Here is a 19,968-nt window from a genome sequence, read left to right on the forward strand (position 1 = left end):
TCTGAAATGTGAACTAAGCCATCTAGTCAGAGATCAGTGGTGCTAATTCTTGTGGGAGTGGGGGCAGGGGAGGTGCTCTAAAGCTGCTTCCAGATCAATCTAGGGTCTGTGACCTTGGCTTGAATATCTGGCTTTGAAATACTACAGTGATCTGGCTGAAGGATCTGACTCTGAACCAACAGTGTACAAAGAACCATGTAGCGTCCTGAGGAACGTAATGTTAGTCCTGTCCCTCCTGCGTCTGTTTCCCTCGTTCTAAAATGAAACTCTGACAAGGATTCTAGGGTCTCTTCCTGCTGCTTACTCGCTCTGTTTCTATGAGGTTTTGTATGCTACAGCAAATTGGAAAACAAGTGACTCCTCCAATTTCAAAACTAACTATTGATGGGGGAACCAAACAGGAGAGAGTTCTCAAGTTCTGCTGCCAGTCAGACCCCGACTCCCAGTATGGCCATTGTTTCTTTGATCCCACTTTGGTTCTCAGCCAAAGAAGTAACCAACCAGAATGCTGACATTGGAATCTTCACAGTCTGGCAGTCTGATACTTGAGCTCAAATCTTGGTCCTGCCATTTATGAGCCAGACAACTAGTTCTGAGCCGAATTTCCTGCTTTGTGACAGGCCTGTGAATCTCCAAGGTAGCCTGTTGGAAATGCTTTACCAAGCCCCAGCACATGGTGCACTGGCTGAATGATTATGACTATCCAGACTGTCATCCAGTGCTAAGTGTAGATGGGAACAACTGGGCAAGTGTCAAACCCTCTGAACCCTAAGCTACTCTGGGCCCATGAAAAGAGGTGGCATAATTGGTGTACTCAGCCCTTCAAGTCCGGACAGGCTTCCTGAAAGACATGGGTGCTGAAATCAGCCCAGCTTGACCTGAAGAAGAGAGAGCTTCTCAGGTAGAGTCAAACAGTGCCAGGACAGCATGATGGGGTGGACGAGCCCTCTCAGGGCTCACTGCCCTGTCACATTGCCACAGGCCAGCCAGGCCTTAAAATCCTGGGACTCCCAGGACCCCCCCCCCCGGAAGTTTTTGTGCCTGGAAGTCAAAGGGTGTTGGCAGAATCACACAGCCCCACCCCCACTGTATATACCCCATTCCTTTGTATCTCTAGAGACTATTAATAGCATGAGGGAGAGGATTACAGGTGGATGCCTTTAGCTTCCTTTGTAGCACTTACCAGCAGACTTCAGCAGCTGGTGACAAAGATTTTTTAATTTATGAGAGAATAGCTTAAATTGGGAGATTCTGTACATTAACTTTGAGTATACAGAGAACTGCGAAATGTCATCATTCTACATTAGGGGCAGAACACCTGGGTCCAGGAAAATACATGAGTGATTCAGTCCACAAGCACTTTGAGAAGCACTGTAAAAGGTTACAAAAGGTGGAAATTACTCTTTTGATTGAAAAATGATAGAGCAACATTAATGAAAAATATAGCAAACATTTGTATAAGGGCTGCATAATTACTGTGTTTTCCTTCATTTTCCAAGAATGATATAATGAAAATGACATTTAAGGAAGTTGAAATATGAATTTACCTTAAAGAGCGAATATTTCTCTTATGTACCTGACAATTTTGTTCATGTGACTCCTCCCCCATCACTGACTACATGTTAAGGAGCGGTTCCAGGCCAGCCCCTGCTCCCCAGACCCCTTGACTCATCTACCTCCAATCAGAAGAGGCCTCTTTCTCTTTGTATCCTTCCACAGCACTTGTTTTTACTTTCTCGCATACTATTTGCTACTTTCTGTCTTTTATTATGGAAAATAAGTCCAGATCTTGCATCAGCTACTCCAGGAGAGCTCCTTGTGGGGACAGAGCTATGATTGATTCATCTTTTTAAACCCAGGGCCTTGTACATAAGCGTTTATAATGGTTTCCTGAATGAAAACGTTGTGGACAAACTAACCTGTGAAACATCACTGCATGTATTTTTTGTTATTTTCCTTTCTTCTCTCCTCACCTGCTGACTTCTCTCCTGCTATGTGTGTGCAGAAGCTACCAAGTGTGGGGTATCCAGCGAGCCCTCGAGCCAGCACATGGTGAGGTCCAGTAAGTAGTAGGTGCTCTGTAAAGCCCTGTCAGATGGACAGATGGAAGAAAGAGGCCTACACTGAGTTGCAGGTCCATTTCCACACCCAGCGGCTGCATGTCCTCAGACTTCTCAGCAGGACATCTGTCCGCAGTTCTAATGAAAGCACTTTGAAACAGTAATAAGCTCTGCCAATACTATGTAACCTACTATTATTTTACCCAATACATGCCTTCTGGAAATACACATACAGAGCAAATTAATTTTGTGAAAATTATATTTATAAATCAAAGGAATATAGGTACACATTCTTGTCTGGTAATATCTTAATTCATTTTTTGTTAACAGAGCTTATATGATACCTAAACATTGTTCGCCACTGAGCCACGTTGTGCGCTATGATTATTTCCTTTACGGTATAACCTGTTTTCTCTGTAGTTGAAAACACCATCATTTTTCATTTGCTTACTTTTCTATGTATCATCCAAATGCTCCAACAGATGTGTTAAAGGCCCCTCAATATCACTGTTCACGAGCTCAGAAGTATCCACTACAAATCAATCAAATTTTTTAAACGCTTAAGGCATTGAAAGGAATTCCACTGTATGTTTTCGTAGTCACCTACCCACCTTTACATCAACGGGAGTTCCTTGGGTCAGTCACTTGGCGCGTTTCTGCATCTCATCTAATCCGTTCCTCCGCCCTGGAAGGCAGGTTCCTTATCCACACTTCATAGGTGAGGAAGCTGAGGCTCAGAAAGGCCCAGTGACCGGTCTCAGGACAAGCGGCAAAGGACGTACTGGACAAGAGAAGGAGCACGGCTTCCCCCAGCGCAGGCCAGTGCAGGACGCCCTTGGCGCTCCGCTAACCTCCGGAACCCCGCCGCCCTGGCCCGGTCTCCTCTTCCTCTCTGGCAGCCCGAGTCCGCTCGCTTGCCCTCGGCCGCCTTTCCGGCCCCGCCCACCCACCGGCCCCGCCCACCTCCGCCAGGTGCCCGCCTCGGCCTCCAAGGCCACGCCCCTCCCGCGGCTGGCGGCTCAGCGCTTCCGCTTCCGGTGGTGTGGTTGGCGGCTGTGATGGCGGCAGGTGGCAGCGACACGAGGGCTGGCGATGTAGAGGAGGACGCCTCACAGCTTATCTTTCCCAAAGGTGGGGCCTGGGGCTGCCCGACTGCCCCTATCGTCCGGCTTGGTCGCCGCAGGCCTGGCGTTGCCGGCGCCCGACCAAGGTCTGGCCACGGCGGGCAGCCAGGCGTCCCCGGGCGGCGACGGGCGGGGGGGGCCTCGAGAGCGGGCCACCTAGGTTCGGCGCCTGCAGGCCTGGAGCCGTCGGCGCCCAGCCCACACTGCCCCTGGGCGGCCTCTTGTACCTGTTTAAGTCGTTTATTTTCTCTGATAAACCGCAAGGTGCTGGAGGGCTGTGTCAGGCTAGACAAAGCCGGCACTGGTCGAAGCGGTAAGGACAGATTGTAATCAGTAATATGCTGTCGCAGTAGGGGAAGAGTCCAGCGTGGCCTAGGCTCAGCTTCGATTTGGCGTTTTAAAGGAAGAATGAGGGGATAGAGAGGGGGTGAGCGGGGCCTCGACAGGGAAGTGAAAAATTACAGAAGGCGGGAAGGGGGGCTTTGGTCTATTTGAAACTCGTTTTGTTTGTTAACTGACACTTAGGGAAGTTCGGCTCCTGCCCTCCCTCTGGGCTGGGAGACAGGGAGCCTCTCTTCAGGTGTCGGCTGGAGCAAACAGTCCGTTATTTTAGTGGCCTTGAGTTTTCACAGGCAGGCGCTTTAAAGGGGCTGGGGTCGGCCATGAGCTGTTAGAAATCATGTTGGTGTTTTGTTCAGGTCTTTATGGGCCAAGGTTGAGGCCTAGTGGAGAAGAGGGCTCAGAAGAGCCCAGCTAGTGATTGGTCAAGGAGGGACTCTTGTCAGATGGCAAGGAGTAAAGCACATTTTGCTATCAGGGAACTTCCTCAGTGCAGTGGGATGCACTTTGCTTGTAATTTAGAAACCCAAAATAAGCAGGAAGCTTAAGATTTTAAAATACCATATTTTACAGGTACTGAAAAACACGAAGTAAACAGGGGAAACCTTAACAACACCCTCCTGTTTTAAAAATTATTGTATCCGGGCTGGCCAGTGGCTTATCGGTTGAGTGCGCACGCTCGGCTACTGGCGGCCCTGGTTCGGATCCCAGTGCGCACCGTCGCACCGCTTCTCCGCCCCACATATAGCAACTAGAAGGATGTGCAGCTATGACATACAACTATCTACTGGGGCTTTGGGGAAGAAAAAGGAGGAGAATTGGCAATAGATGTTAGCTCAGAGCCCGTCTTCTTCAGCAAAAAGAGGAGGATTAGCACGGATGTTAGCTCAGGGCTGATCTTCCTCACACACACACACAAAATTATTATATCCACAGTAACAAGTGAAACTCCACACCCCCTTCACCCAGAGGAAAGTACTGTAAACATTTTAGTGCTTATCTTTCCAGACTCATTTTATGCTTATTCATAAATATATACGTATACACTTTTTTCTTTGCAAAAATGCAATTATGCTGTAGAAATCCTACAGCTTTTTAAAAATTTGACTATATATTGTACAGAAGTCTTATTTTTTTAAAGGGCTAGATAGTACTTAATATATCTATTGATAGACTTATAGGTTGCTTCCAGTTTTTTATTTCATAGACTCAAGGTCAAATGTTTCTATAGGATAGCTTCATGGAAGTTTTTGGCATAATGGAAATATGTTTGTTTCTTTTTTAAGGTGTAATAACTAAGAGGGACATGGTTTTTCTTAATTTCATGGTAAATTAGGACAAATTTTTTGTACTTGAGTTTTATCTACGTAGTTTTTATTTAGTTTTTTTCTACTCAAAATATTTGTTTTGATAAAATCAGGTAACATCTGATACACATGAACATTTTATTGAATTGGGTATAATTAGATATTAGATCCTATCAATTAACAGTGTATCAGTTCTGAATATCTGTTATCTTTAACTTCTCAGCTGATATAGGCATATAAAATGTTTATTATGGGGGCCGGCCCGGTGGCTTGGCGGTTAAGCGCGCGGGCTCCGCTGCTGGCGGCCCGGGTTCGGATCCTGGGCGCTCACCGACGCACTGCTTCTCCGGCCATGCTGGGGCCGCGTCCCACATACAGCAACTGGAAGGCTGTGCAACTATGACATATAACTATCTACTGGGGCTTTGGGGGAAAAAGTAAATAAGTAAAATTAAAAAAAAATGTTTATTATGTATTTTAGAATGTATGTAGATATATAGTATTTAACAGTAAGTAATGGGCCGGCCCGGTGGCTTAGCAGTTAAGTGCGTGTGCTCTGCTGCTGGCGGCCTGGGTTCGGATCCCAGGTGCACACCGACGCACTGCTTCTCCGGCCATGCTGAGGCCGCGTCCCACGTACAGCAACTAGAAGGATGTGCAGCTATGACGTACAACTATCTATTGGGGCTTTGGCAAAAAATAAATAAATAAATAAAATTAAACAGTAAGTACTTAAAAGATAGGGAAAGTCTTTGCTGTAGGATGGAAAGTAAACAAATGTGTGATATTCCATTGTAGGACTGAAAGAATGGATGAGACGATTGAAAGCTTCTGAATACGTGTAGTGGTAGTTTTCACAAGCATATTTGCATGCAAATAAAATTTGTTCTTCATCGGCATAATTAACAGCAACTGTATGGAAGAAATTAGGAAGTAAGCCATTTTTTCCAAAAAAGATTATATAATCCCAGTCACTCCCTCCCTCAACTAAAGAAATCCCCTAAACCATTTTATTCTAGAGAGAAAAATGTACATTATAAGAAGACCACCTGAAATTGCTACCCTTATCATAAAACATTTATTAATGGTTGTAATGAAGAATCTTTAAGAAAATTCCTAGATGAGGTGCTGACCAAGGAATTGTTTTCCTTCTTACAGGAACAGGGATTAATAAATTGTTCTGAAAATATCTGCACAGAGGGAGAATAACATGCAGATTCCCTGATGTATTTCATTTTGTTTCCCAAATAAATTAAATTATGTATAATGTGTGTGTATATGGTTTCACCTAAAAAAAGGTTTGTTGGGATTAGCATGGGGAGAGGTCTTGGCTTCCTTCTCTCCACATTTATTGGTGCCACATCCCGGAAATGCGTCCCCAGGCCTCTGCGGTAGGTCTCAGGTACCCTTCTCCTCGGTCCTCAAAGTCAAAGTTTGGCTGCCTTGACCTTTCTTTTTTTTGAGAAAGATTGGCCCTGAGCTAACATCTGTTGCCAATCTTCCTCCTTTTTTCTTTTTTTCTCCCCAAGGCCCCTGTAGATAGTTGTATGTCATAGTTGTGCATCCTTCTAGTTGCTCTGTGTGGGACGCCGCCTCAGCATGGCTTTATGAGCAGTGTGTAAGTCTGCGCCCAGGATCCGAACCAGCGAACCCTGGACTGTCAAAGCAGAGCGCGCAAACTTAACTGCTACGCCGCTGGGCCAGCCCCTGCCTGGGCCTTTTATTGGTTGAAAGGAGTGAGGGTGATGTATAAATAGTTCTTGGGCATTGCTCTCAGTGAGGAATAGGGACCCGTGACTAGTCTCATGGTGTCCTGAAATTTCCATCCCACTACATTTAACAGGTAACTTTTGTTTAGTGCAGAAAGGGAGGCATTTCTAACTTTGGCCGATTTTCCAGTAGCCTTAAATTCTTATTAATAACTCTTATTTAGCCTCTTAATTCTCATTTTCTTTTTTTCTTCTTTTTTTTTTTTTTTTTTTTTTTGTGAGGAAGATGGGCCCTGAGCTAACATCCGTTGCCAATCCTCCTGTTTTTTGCTGAGGAAGACTGGCCCTGGGCTAACATCTGTGCCCATCCTCCTCTACTGTATATGGGACGCCGCCACAGCATGGCTTGACGAGAGGTGCGTCAGTGCGCACCCGGGATCCGAACCTGTGAACCCCAGGCCACTGAAGTGGAGTGCGTGAACTTAACAGCTACACACGCCACTGGACAGGCCCTTAATTTCCATTTTCTAAGGCTTTGTTAGTGCTGCAGCCTCAGAAGCTGAGACCGACCTGCTAATTAGCTGCTGCTGGTTTTTTTGTTGTTGTTGTTCCCCATTATGTCACTTATTACTCTTACATCAGTGATTTGGGGTTGTACAGTCCAGATGTTGAATGCCTCCTCCACTGATTGCTCTGAGGCAGTAGTTTATTCACCTGTATTAACACCACCTCAGCTGCTTGGACTAGAATTAACTCTAAGGTTCCTCTTGTTCGAGCTGTGCTGCCCTCAGGTAGAAAATAGCTTTTGGGTGCCTATTATATTCAGTAGCAATAAGAACCTTTTCGAATAAAAATACTGTTTCCTCCTGACACCCACCCCCCCCACCCCCGCTCCCCAGCTCCCAACGCATAGGCATTGTGGAAGGGGAGTGAAGCTCTTGTGACCTGGCCTGAGAACTGGAAAGGCATTATTCTGATGGCAGTGTTAGTGAGTTCCCCAATAGTAAACATACATCACATGTAAACGCCAGATTTCAGGTAATTTTGGATTCTTCTCACTGTTACTTCCTCTTCAGTGTGGGATTATGAACATGAACTCGTGTTTATGAATGGTTCCTACTCTGGGGGAACTCACTGATAACGAGAAGGCGGATAAAAACCAGCTCTAATACTTATGGTAATAAATATTAAGAACATATACTCCTATGGGAATGTAGGGGAGATGATGATTTTCCCAAGGAGATAATACTATTTTTAACAGTGTTATTCTGAAAATATAGGAAAAGGTAGCCATATATTATGGAAAGGAGTCATGGGTATCTTTTTCTCCTTCACACCTAGTTTTTAAAGATTGCTTCTAGTTATTCTTATTGGTCAAGAGGATTTTTTTTTAAAGTGAGTATCAAGGGCAAGAGATCTGTGCAGTGGTAAATATTTGAATTAGGTTTAGTTGATAGATGACATTAGACTATGAAATCCAGAGGTCAGGGGCTTCTAGACGCAAGCCCAATGCCTAGTAGTACATAATAGGCAGTGACGTGGGTGAATGAGCAAATAATAGATTTGTGTAGATACAAAAATAGAATTTGGGGTACATTATTAATCTGTGTTTCCAAACACTGGCCCTCTGTTAACATGTAATAATTCTTGAGAGAGTATATCAGCATTGTGGAACTAGAAAGATTATGAGCTCCTGCAAGCTAAAGAGAAATAATTGTTGGTTGTGCTCCATTTTGAACTCAGTAACTGGCCTAATTTGGATAATGATGTATCTTTATTTTTTTATTATTTTTTTGTGTGTGTGAGGATGATGATGTATCATTATTTAATAGCATGTTGAGGTCAGATTCTTTAATGTTAGAAACTGTCTAGCCCAAATGAGCTAAATTTTAGTATTTCATGAACTCCACTGTGCCTTGTGGTACACAAATCTGGATGAAGGTAAAGTGGGATATGAAGCCTCTGGATTTCTGCAGGGACAGAGACCTGCTGTTAGTCTCAAAGGCAAAATGAACATTTGGAAGCTGACTTTTGAAGGAATATTTTCAGCTGACATGTATGCTTCTCACAAATAGAGTTTGAAACAGCTGAGACGCTTCTAAATTCAGAAGTTCATATGCTTCTGGAGCATCGAAAGCAACAGAATGAGAGTGCAGAGGATGAACAGGAACTTTCTGAGGTCTTCATGAAAACTTTAAACTACACAGCCCGATTCAGTCGTTTCAAAAACAGAGAGACCATTGCCAGTGTCCGTAGGTGAGTGCTAAAAGAAAGTTTTTATTAATCTGCGGGTAGAATGCTGTCCTCCACCCCACCCCTTCCTTGGGTATCATCTGTAGGTTTAATGTAAGTAAAATAATATCTTTGTCAAAAATTTTAAAATTGCTTATGAGGCCAAAATCCTCTTTGGCCGCTTCCTCCTATACCCCAAATCCCAGTTATCTCCTCGCAAAGTAACTATTAGCAGTTTGTTGTCAGCTCTCTAGATCTTCTTCCATGCATTCACATTCATATATACACCTATCGAAAACACATAGCATCTGTTCCTTGGAGTTTTGTTTTCCTTTTTTAAAGTGGGCTTATTTGTTATTCACCTGAAATGTCTTAGAGATCTTTATATGTTAATAAATATAAAGCACAAGCATTCTTTCTGGATCTTTGCTTTATCTTTAAAAACGTGACCAGCTTTTAGTATCTGTTCCTAAGTAAGGCGTTGCTTCTCACATGGGATTGAGAAGCAATGCCTGGGAAACGGTGATGTGCTGGGCCATATAGGAGGCCAAGGAACAACATTCCATCTTCCTGAAGTATCAGTTTCACTTGTTGATGGGTGATTTAAAACATTTCTACATTGGGGCGGGCCCCGTCGCATAGCAGTTAAGTGCGCGTGCTCCACTGCTGGCGGCCCGGGTTTGGATCCCGGGTGCCCACTGACGCACTGCTTGTCACGCCATGCTGTGGTGGCATCCCATATAAAGTGGAGGAAGATGGGCACAGATGTTAGCCCAGGGCCGGTCTCCCTCAGCAAAAAAGGGGAGGATTGGTATGGATGTTAGCTCAGGGCTGATTTTCCTCACACAAAAAAAAAAAATCTACATTAAAGCAAACAGATACCAGCATATTGTGGAGTAAAACAAAAGATGTATATGAATTCTTTCTTTCTTTTTTTTTTTCCTTTGCTGAGGAAGATTCTCCCTGTGCTAACATCTGTTGCCAATCTTTCTCTTTTTGTATGTGAGCTACTGCCACAACATGGCCACTGACAGACGAGTGGTGTAGGTCCATGCCCAAGAACCAAACCCGGGCCACCAAAGTGGAGTGCACAGAACTTAACCACTCGGCCACTGGGCTGGCCCTATATATGAATTCTGGAATTAAATCATGAGACTTAACAACCTTGCAGTTGCAGAAAGTCATTTGAGCCTATGCCCCCAGGTTGCCTAAGGGCACTTGTTTGCTCTACTCTGGTGAAAATGTTTGAGATGTACTGTCCTTAGGAAAAGCAAATGGACGAAAAGATGTATATACAGAGATACTGTTCAGAGAGCTATTTATAATAGCCAAAGGTTAAAAAAACAACCTAAATATTCAACAGTAATTAAATAAATTGTGGAAAATTCATTTGATGGGCTACTATATTATCATTAAAAATTGTGGTAGAGGAGGGAGATGTTCCAGCCAAAGAGACACAACACAGTCCCAAATAGCAAATAATTCTGGCTGAAAATGTAGAGCATGACAGTGAAGTTGGGGAAAATTAAACTGGAGGGTGATTCATGGGCCAGATTGGGTCTTGTAAGCTTGGAAGGCACTGAAAATTTGGTCGAGAGGAATGACTCCATTGGATTGGTGTTTCAGAAAGTTTGCTGGCTGCTGTGACATAGAGGGAACCTTGGAGGGGACTGAGGTTGCAGCTGTAATTCAGGTCAGAGATGGTCGTTGCCTGAATGAAGGTAATGGGAGTGAGGATGGAGAGAAGTGTTCAGAATCAGGAGCTAACTTGGAAGACAATTTCATGGAGCTTTGTCATTGGATAGGTGTGGGCTAGGAGTGGGGATGGGGGCGAGCAGAGACAGAAGTCAAAGATAACTCTGGTTTTCTGCCTTGGGTTCTGGGAGGCCGGTGGTACTGCTCACTGAGAAAAGAAAGCAGAGGGGCTCCGAGGCAGACTTGAGAGGCATCAGGCATTGATGAGTTGGACAGCCTGTGTTCTGATTTGACTGAAACATAGTGCACATATAATATAGTTGGGTTTCCTGCTAACAAAAGTGTTCCTATTTCACACAGTGGAATTAAATTTATCCATGACTTCCAAGTGCTTTGCTACTCAAATGGATTTGAAATCCACCAGTTGATGCCATTTGGGATGAACATGGTACCATGTCCAAATCAGGGAGGAGGGCACACCAACCGCAACAGGTCAGAGTAGACCCCCGGAGAAGGGTCTGCCCACCTCTACACCCTCGTGCCTATCTGACACATTTGTTCTGCCAGCTCTCAGCAGAGGAGTATGGATGATGTCCCCCCCAAGCACCACAACCCTGGAGTCTCCCAGGAAAGCAGAGTGTTAGTTTCATGTGGAGTGATGTGGAATGCCACCCATGCAATGAGTCTTCCAATTCTAAGATGGCGAAGCACTGTGTCATTTTTTTTTTGTTTTGTTTTGTTTTTGGTAAGGAAGATCAGCCCTGTGCTAACATCTGCCAGTCCTCCTCTTTTCTTGCTGAGGAAGACTGGCCCTGGGCTAACATCCATGCCCATCTTCCTCTTTTTTATATGGGACGCCGCCACAGCATGGCTTGCCAAGCGGTGCGTCGGTGCGTGCCTGGGATCCAAAGTGGCGAACCCCGGGCTGCCGCAGTGGAGTGCGCGCACTTAACCACTTGCGCCACTGGGCAGGCCGCAGCGCTATGTCATATTGATGCTGTACTCTGCAAAGCCAACTGGTCTCTCTTCTCATTTGGAGCACACAGCGGGAGATCTGTACGTATGTATTGATCAGGCAACAGGGGCTGTTCCTGCCATACATTTACTCAGTCAGCATCTATCAAGCCTGCTAGGCATAAAGCACTGTGCCAAGCACTTTCAGGGGCCTGGAGACATGGAGGCACACTCACTTCCCCCAGCATCCTGACTGTTCCTCTCTGCCCCTCCTCCCTCTTCCTTAGTCCCTCTCCAGGTAGCACCAGTGGCATCTGATGGAGACTCTCAGCTCTCTGTCTCCCCCACCCCACCCATTCTCCACACTCAATCAGTCTTCTGTTTCTGCAGCACTATCCTGAGCCTGCCTATGCTGATAGATAGCTTCATGTTCTTGTAAAGGATTTGATAGTTTGCCACATTTTTTTTAAGCGTACTATCTCATTTGTCCTCAAAACAACTGTCTAAGATAATTATGATCCCCACTCTACAAATCAGAAAAGTGTCTGGAAAACTTCCTTTCCCTTCCCCCTGCTTGCCTAGTCCCTACACATCCTTCAAAACAAGCATTGCGGGCCGGCCCCGTGGGTTAGTGGTTAAGTGCGCACGCTCCGCTACTGGCGGCCCAGGGTTGGGATCCAGGGCGCGCACCGACGCACCGCTTCTCCGGCCATGCTGAGGCCGCGTCCCACATACAGCAACTAGAAGGATGTGGAACTATGACATACAACTATCTACTGGGGCTTTGGGGGGAAAAAAAAAGGAGGAGGATTGGCAATAGATGTTAGCTTAGAGCCGGTCTTCCTCAGCAACAAGAGGAGGATTAGCGTGGATGTTAGCTCAGGGCTGATCTTCCTCACAAAAAAAAACCAAACAAAAAACAAAATAAAATAAAAAAAATAAATTCTGAATCCTCAAGGGAATGGGGAGGGGCTTAATAAAATGATCTTAAATTCTAAGAATTGTCAGAAAAATTTTTTATTTTTTTTTTTTAAAGATTTTATTTATTTATTTTTTTCCCCCAAAGCCCCAGCAGATAGTTGTATGTCATAGCTGCACATCCCTCTAGTTGCTGTATGTGGGACGCGGCCTCAGCATGGCCGGAGAAGCGGCGCGTCGGTGCACGCCTGGGCTCCGAACCCGGGCCGCCAGCAGCGGAGCGCGTGCACTTAACCGCTAAGACACCGGGCCGGCCCGAAAAATTTATCTTTAAAACTCAGTAATCAATCAGGTGCACAAATAAGTATGCATTTACAGTGATCTTCAAAAAGCATTTAAAATGGTGAATAATTGGAAACAAGTAAAATGTTCAACAGCTGAAAATGTGATATATAAATTATGGCATAACCTTTCAATGGAATGCTATGTTCAAAGTTGAGTTATGTGGGTACCAGCATGGAAAACAGCTGCTCTTGAGTGAAAAAAGGCCAGTTACAAAATGACATTTATTATGATTCCTTTTGTTTTAAAATATGCTATAAAGAGGGGAAGAGAAAGGGATCTCCATGAAGATGTTAACATTTCATGTTAACATTTTCTGGGTAGAATTTCAGGTTATTTTCACCTTTTTTGGTATTTTTTTGTATTGTTTGTAAAGGAGCATATGTTTATTTTGCAACAAATCCCTCCACGCACATACATATACTACATTATGAACCTCTTCCCATCTAACTAAGTTTACAGTATTTTCATTACAAAATGAAAATAGCTTTCTTAAGTGACAAAAGTTACAAAACAGAATGTGTGAGTTTGTATTCCAAAACATAGAAAAATGTTTGGAGTGGTATACTAAGATGGTAACATTGATTTTGTTTAGGTAGTGATATGGGTAGCTTTTATTTTTCTATCTTTTCTAAGTTTTGTACAATACCTAATGTGCTTGTAATAGAGTGATAAGTACGTAAATGTTTTGTTTCTGAACAGATAATTAAGGTCCTCTCTGAAACCAAATTTACCAAGGATGAGCTCTATTTTAAAAGGTAGATGCATGAAAATCCAAGATATGATTTGTATTGTCAGTGTTCTTTTATACAGTTTGAACTAGAAATACATTTAAAATAAGAGGCAGTTTACACATATATTTGTGCAAAGTAAAGTATGTCTGTATTTGTTTTTTTTTTAGATAAATTTAAAACAGTTTCCTCCAAGTCAAAATACCTAATAGCTTGGGAACATCTAACATCATGTGTTTGACATAAAATTAATAACAAAGGAAGCAAGGAAGAGTGGTAGGAAGAGCAGAGAGCAACAGAATAAATTCCTGGGGGAAAGGTTGTATAGTCCTTGAGGTATCTAGTGAGTTTTCAAAAGTTATGATGCAAGGGTTCTCTGCCCTGGTGTGCTCTCTTGACTTTCATTGTCTCTGCCTGATTTCATTGTAACTTCGTGTTCTCCAGGAATAGAAACAGGAAGTGATTGGAGAGTAGGATTTTGCAGCCAATCTAACCATAATGGAAAGATTGCAAGTGCTCTACTTTTTCTCTTCCTTGAAGCTAGCTACCTTTGATCCTCTGTTTCCTATTCATGATTTGATTTTTGTTTGTTTTGATTTTCTTCCCTATGATCAGCTTGTTGCTCCAGAAGAAGCTTCATAAGTTTGAGTTGGCCTGTTTGGCCAACCTTTGTCCAGAGACTGCTGAGGAGTCCAAGGCTCTGATCCCAAGGTTAGTACCAGTTGTGATAAGTTCTGTGTGTATTGTGTAAATTCTTACAAGTAGAATTACTGTGTCTAAAAGATGTGTGTGTTTAAAATCTGGATAGATGTCACCAGCATCAAATGAGAGTGCCTTTTTTAACAGAGTACGGTGCTTTTTTTTTTTTTTTTTTTTTGGTGAGGAAGATTAGCCCTGAGCTAACATCCAATTTCAATCCTTCTCTTTTTTGCTGTGGAAGATTGGGCCTGGGCTCACATCCATGCCCATCTTCCTTTAGTTTATATGGGATGCTGCTACAGCAGGGCTTGACAAGTGCTGTGTTGGTGTGTGCCCGGGATCGAAACCTGTGAACCTTGGGCCGTTGAAGTGGAGTGCGCGCACTTAACTGCTACACCACCGGGCCGGCCCTGAGAATGATAGCACACCAACTGTTACCAAAAATGTGGAACAGCTGAAACTCTTAGACACTGATGGTAGGAGTGCAAATTAGTACAGTCACTTTGGAGAGCAATTTAGCTACATGTAGTAAAGTTAAAGATGAATATACCCCATGTTCCAAAAATCCATTCCTGGGTACATGCGCTAAAAGCAACTCCTGCAGTTTAAAGGGAGATGTGTATTCCAGTGTTAGTGCATTAGAATTGCAGCATTGTTAGTGATAGCAGAAACTTGGCAACGACAATCTGTCAGTCAACAAGAGAATAGATAAATCATTGTGTGATCATACGTTTATTATATAGCAGTGAAATAATTAATGAACTAGAACAACATGGAATAATGTCCTACAAATGCTGGAATGAATTTTGAGTGAGAAAAATTGTGGAAGGATATATACAGTATAATGCCATTTCTTATAAAGTTTAAAAACAATGCTGCGTATTGCTTATAGATGCATTTACATGTACGTATAGTAAGTCTAGAAATTTGTATAGGAATGATAAATACCAAATTTAGGATAATGATTACTTCTGGGGAAGGAGGGGCAGGTGTTGGCATGGGGGAGCATACAGAGCCATCAGTTTGTTCCTGTTATGTTTATTAAAGACACCTAAATCAAGTAGGGATAACTGTTAAGGTTACTTATTTTCTATACCTTTTATATGTTTGAAATACTTCATAATCCTTTTATAAAGATTTTATTTATTTATTTTTTCCCCCAAAGCCCCAGTAGATAGTTGTATGTCATAGCTGCACATCCTTCTAGTTGCTGTATGTGGGACGCGGCCTTAGCATGGCCAGAGAAGCGGTGCGTCGGTGCGCGCCTGGGATCCGAACCCGGGCCGCCAGCAGCGGAGCGCACGCACTTAACCGCTAAGCCACGGGGCCAGCCCCATAATCCTTTTAAAAGGAAAGGCAGGAAAGAAATAGTTGAAATGTAAAAGTGTCACTGTTTGTAAATGGTGAGGTGGGCATGTGGTGCTCAAAGCTGAGCATGTATTGAAGCAGCATGGAAACATTGTCCATCGCTAAGATACTCGTTTCTTTTGGTTTTCTTCTTATAGCCTCGAGGGACGGTTTGAAGATGAGGAGCTACAGCAGATTCTTGATGATATCCAGACCAAGCGCAGCTTTCAATATTAATCTCCAAACATGACTCTTCTGCTAAGGGAACCACATCCCCAGCACAGCACCCCTGTCCTGGGGTCTGGAGTTCACTTGCACAGAAATTCTATTGCAGAAGACACTTGGGCTTGGGCTTGATTTAGGTTGCTGTTTCAAACTTAACAGTTGGACCGTGATGACCATTTAATCTTGGAGAGGCCTTGCAATGGCTGCCTGTGGCTTCCTGAGCTTGCCTCTGGGAAGAGTGAGGCGGGGTGATGTGCATATAAGCTACGCTATGGACTACCTCATTCCGTGGTTTTTGGCCGCTCTGTTATTTTTGATTCCTAATATTTTATGTTTTAATTTCAATGTGTTTATGGTTTTTGAAACTAAACTAGAACATACAAAACTGGTATGGGAAAAAACAGTCTTACCTAAATGCAAAAGGAAGAATTAAATCAGACGTGTATCATTGTTCGAAATTCTTAAGGTAAGGATGATAAGTATTGTAGTGTTAATGACTGTAAGAGAGCCTTGGCATCATTGTGCTTAACCCAGGAAGCAAGGAAGAAGCTCACCATGGGAAGCAATTCCACTTGAGGATAACTGTGCTAAGGATTGTGGGGCCCATAGCCTTGAGGTAGACAAGTTCTTTGGCTTTTTTCTTGGACTGTTGCAGAATGTAGATTTGGAGTACGTGGTCCTAAAGCACTTATTATGTTAGTCCTAAATTAAGACTTTTCCTTCATAGGCCAGATGTGAAGGTCTGAACACTTTGAATTCTCCTTGTGTAGGGCATCCAGTCCAAACCTCTGGCTTGCTGCTTGGCCGCAGGTCTTCTCTAGTAGGGGTGATTTGGAAGGAGGGAGCCTGCCCCTTCCTGAGCCGCTCCAATGAAGTCACTCGATCTGAAGCTAGTTGGGGGTAAACTTTAGTACCTAACGTTCTAGTCTTGATTTTTCTGAAGGGAAATATGCCTGTTTTCTTCACAATTTAGGGACTTTTCTTGGGAGCACTTGTAGGCTCCAAATGAGTTCATGATCCAAGGGAAAGGTTGAGGAAACAACAAAGTTGGCTTTACAGGTCAAGATCGTTTTATGTCAGCTGCTGGGTAAGGCAAAAATAAAATATTTTTATAAATGCTGAAATTCTGAAATGACGTGGTTTCTAAGTCACTAATATTCTTGATCAATATTGGAAGGAAATGTCAATTAGACGTCAATTTAAAACAGTATTTGAAGGAAATAATCTTGGCAACTTGGCATCCTTGGGCACCTTTGCTTCTTTGAGAGTCATCAGTGTTCTCGGCTGTAAAATGTATATAATATCTATTCCAAACATATGTTGAGAAGATTGAATGAGAAAATTACTAAAATGAGCCTATTGGAGTCTGATGTATATTATGCCCCAATATGTGTTAGCTATTATTAGTATCTCAGTCAGATGTGCAAGTATATATAGGTGATTAAGTCACCTTGCTTCATAGAAATTAGTGCAAGAATTTGGTAGTGTATCAGCTGGTATTGGTATCAGACTGTGAAAACAAACCAAATTTCTTACTCCTTAAATCTGCAGGATTATTTTTTAAGAGAGGCAATTACATGTGCAAGTTGGCACCAAGCAGTGGAACAGACAGAGCAAGCCTGGAAGGCACACCTGAGTTACAGTCCAGGTGCGTGTGCTATATGGCGAGGGAATAGTGCAGTGCCACCATCTTCACTGGTGCGCCCACCTGTGTGCCAGGAGTCTGTGCTACCCCCGACAGTATTCAAGTCTGTAAAGTGCATGGCATAGAGAGGCACTAATAAGTGGTAGTAAGATGATTAGAAGGAGATTTGAAAAAAAAAAACAGCTCATATTAGGGAATTACTTGTGAAAGCAGCCTCATGCTATGTTATAGATTCAAAGCCCGGTCAACACATTCTGCTGGACATTGTTCTCTGCAGTCCTGGACAGCAGCTCACTGTTCAGTCAGTTGGAGACCCTGCAGAGTCTTTAATCATCTGTGAGACACTGTTGGACTCACTGTATTGTGTTTGCAAAAGCAGAATTCACGGACGCATTGAAACAAAGCAAAAGATGTCAAGTTGTCCAACCCTTACATCACCAGAAAACTAAATTAACCAGAAGGACCTTTTCTGAAAGTTCTAGTCCTTCTGGTTTTATTAAACTTGGGGCTTGAAAAATAGCATTACTGGATGGGGCCTTAGCACAAGCTATTCTAATTAAACATTATTAATGTTCTAAGCTTATTTATGAAACCATTTAAGCCTACATAAAGACTTGTCTGTGAATAGTCATTGCAGCATTATTCGTAATAGCCAAAAACTGGAAACAATCTGAATGCCCACCACCTGGTGAACGGAGACACAAAAATGTAACATATCCATACAAGTGGAACACTGTTTCACAATAAAAAGGAACAAACTACTAAAAACCACTGGAGCCCACAGGATATGCCAGGGGTGTGCCATAGTTTTTCAACTTATGAAAAGTATTAAACATAACAAAAGCTGAAAGACTAGTACATTGGTCACCTATGTGTTCATCACCTACATTTAACAAGATAACATTTGTAATACTGGCTTTATCTGTATTTTTGTTAGGAAGCGTTTGAAAGCAGACAGCATGACACTTCATTGAAATACTTAAGCATGCGTTTTTTTACTTTCCTCTGTAAGTAGAATTATTTCGCTTAGGAACATCGACAAGAATTTCCTGATATTTAATATTCAATTCATATTCACGTTTCCTCTGGGGAGAGTACTGGGCCAAAGGTCAGTCCCAGTGTTGGTATAATTTAGTGTTATATAAAAGCAGTTATAATTAAGGCTCTAAAGTGACGCTTGACTTGTGAAAAATATTGAAGGAATATCTGTTACTGCCTTCAAGTTGCTGTAAGGAGCTCTGGACAAAAATACGTGTATGCAACCCTAGATGAAATATGGGCCCAGGTAGATTGCCGGCCCTGTGTAGTGTTTGATTAGTAATGTGTCTGCATGTAGCTCTTCATCTCTTCCTCCATCATCAGCAGGAGGGCAGTTTGGAACTAAATAGGCAGAATGGGTGAACAGTGACAGCAGAGGGAAGGCAAGTCTGCTGTATGCCACCAAACCTCGAGTAACATTCAGACTAGAGTTATGTGTCCTTCATTTCCTTTTGCATGGCAGTGAGTAGATACTTATTCATAAATGTTAGTTGAGTAAGTACACAGACCCCATTTTCACAAGGGTCCATGTGGACCTGCAGGGAGAGCAAGAATGTATCTGAAACAAAATTGGAGGAAAGGGCTCCATTGAAATAGAGTCGAGGTGGTGGAGAAACAGCCCAGAAGACACCTGGGGATTTTGAAAGACAAGGCAAAGCTGTCCAACAGAACTTTCTGCAAGATAGGAATATTTTATATCTGCACTGTCCAATATGGTAGCTGCTAGCCACATGTAGCTGTTGAGCACTTGAGCCTAGTCAGGAACTGAACTTTAAATTTAATTTTAATTAAAAAAATTAAATAGTCGAATGTAGCTAGTGGCTACCGTATTGGACAGCACAGCGCTTAGATCCGAACACAAATGGCCTGCAGGCCATTGAAATCAAACAGGATTTCAGCAAGATTAACAGTGCTCACAAGAGCAACGGTAGTAACGGGAGACCATCATTAATCAAAATTTACTTCCCAAACTTCTGAAATCCAAAAATGTATATCACTTTCTATATATCCCTGAGTCCAATTTTTCTGTATAATACAAGTTCTGTTTTTAAAAATCTTCCTCTTCTCTACTACTAATGCTCATAGACAAAATTATGAAAGCTGTTTTAAGAAAACATTTAAGAGTAGTGAAAAGATGAATACCTCATCTTTTGGTGAGAACCTCTTTTCTAATTAATTTTGCCTTTTAGTAGGCTGATAACTTTTGTGTTGAATTTTTAAAAAATCCCAAGATGTAACACCTTTTAGGCTTCCAGTATTCATATTTTGTAATTCTAATAAATGTGTCCAGGCACAGGATACTTCTAGATTCTTGGGCTGATGACCTTTTAAATTCAGACCAACCTCTGGGCTGGCCCCGTGGCTTAGCGGTTAAGTGTGTGCGCTCCGCTGCCGGCGGCCCCGGTTCGATCCCGGGCGCACACCAACACACCGCTTCTCTGGCCATGCTGAGGCCGCGTCCCACATACAGCAACTAGAAGGATGTGCAGCTATGACATACAACTATCTACTGGGGCTTTGGGGGAAAAAATAAATAAATAAAATTATAAATTCAGACCAACCTCTGTCTCCCCAGCCATATCACACCAGCCTGTGGCCATGC

The 19,968-nt window shown here is 43.0% G+C and overlaps 1 protein-coding gene across 1 annotated transcript; it reads left to right on the top strand.

Annotated features, from left to right (window-relative positions):
• Nucleotides 1-3,098: 3,098 nt before the first annotated feature.
• POLR2D (RNA polymerase II subunit D) lies at nucleotides 3,099-19,149 on the top strand. The gene is made up of 4 exons (XM_058548744.1): nucleotides 3,099-3,191; nucleotides 8,615-8,795; nucleotides 14,027-14,122; nucleotides 15,616-19,149. The coding sequence occupies exons 1-4, from the start codon at nucleotides 3,119-3,121 to the stop codon at nucleotides 15,692-15,694; spliced, it is 429 nt and encodes a 142-aa protein (XP_058404727.1). The 5' UTR covers nucleotides 3,099-3,118; the 3' UTR covers nucleotides 15,695-19,149.
• Nucleotides 19,150-19,968: the final 819 nt, after the last annotated feature.

Source organism: Diceros bicornis, chromosome 10 (assembly GCF_020826845.1).
Source record: "Diceros bicornis minor isolate mBicDic1 chromosome 10, mDicBic1.mat.cur, whole genome shotgun sequence".
Taxonomy (NCBI): Eukaryota; Metazoa; Chordata; class Mammalia; order Perissodactyla; family Rhinocerotidae; genus Diceros; species Diceros bicornis.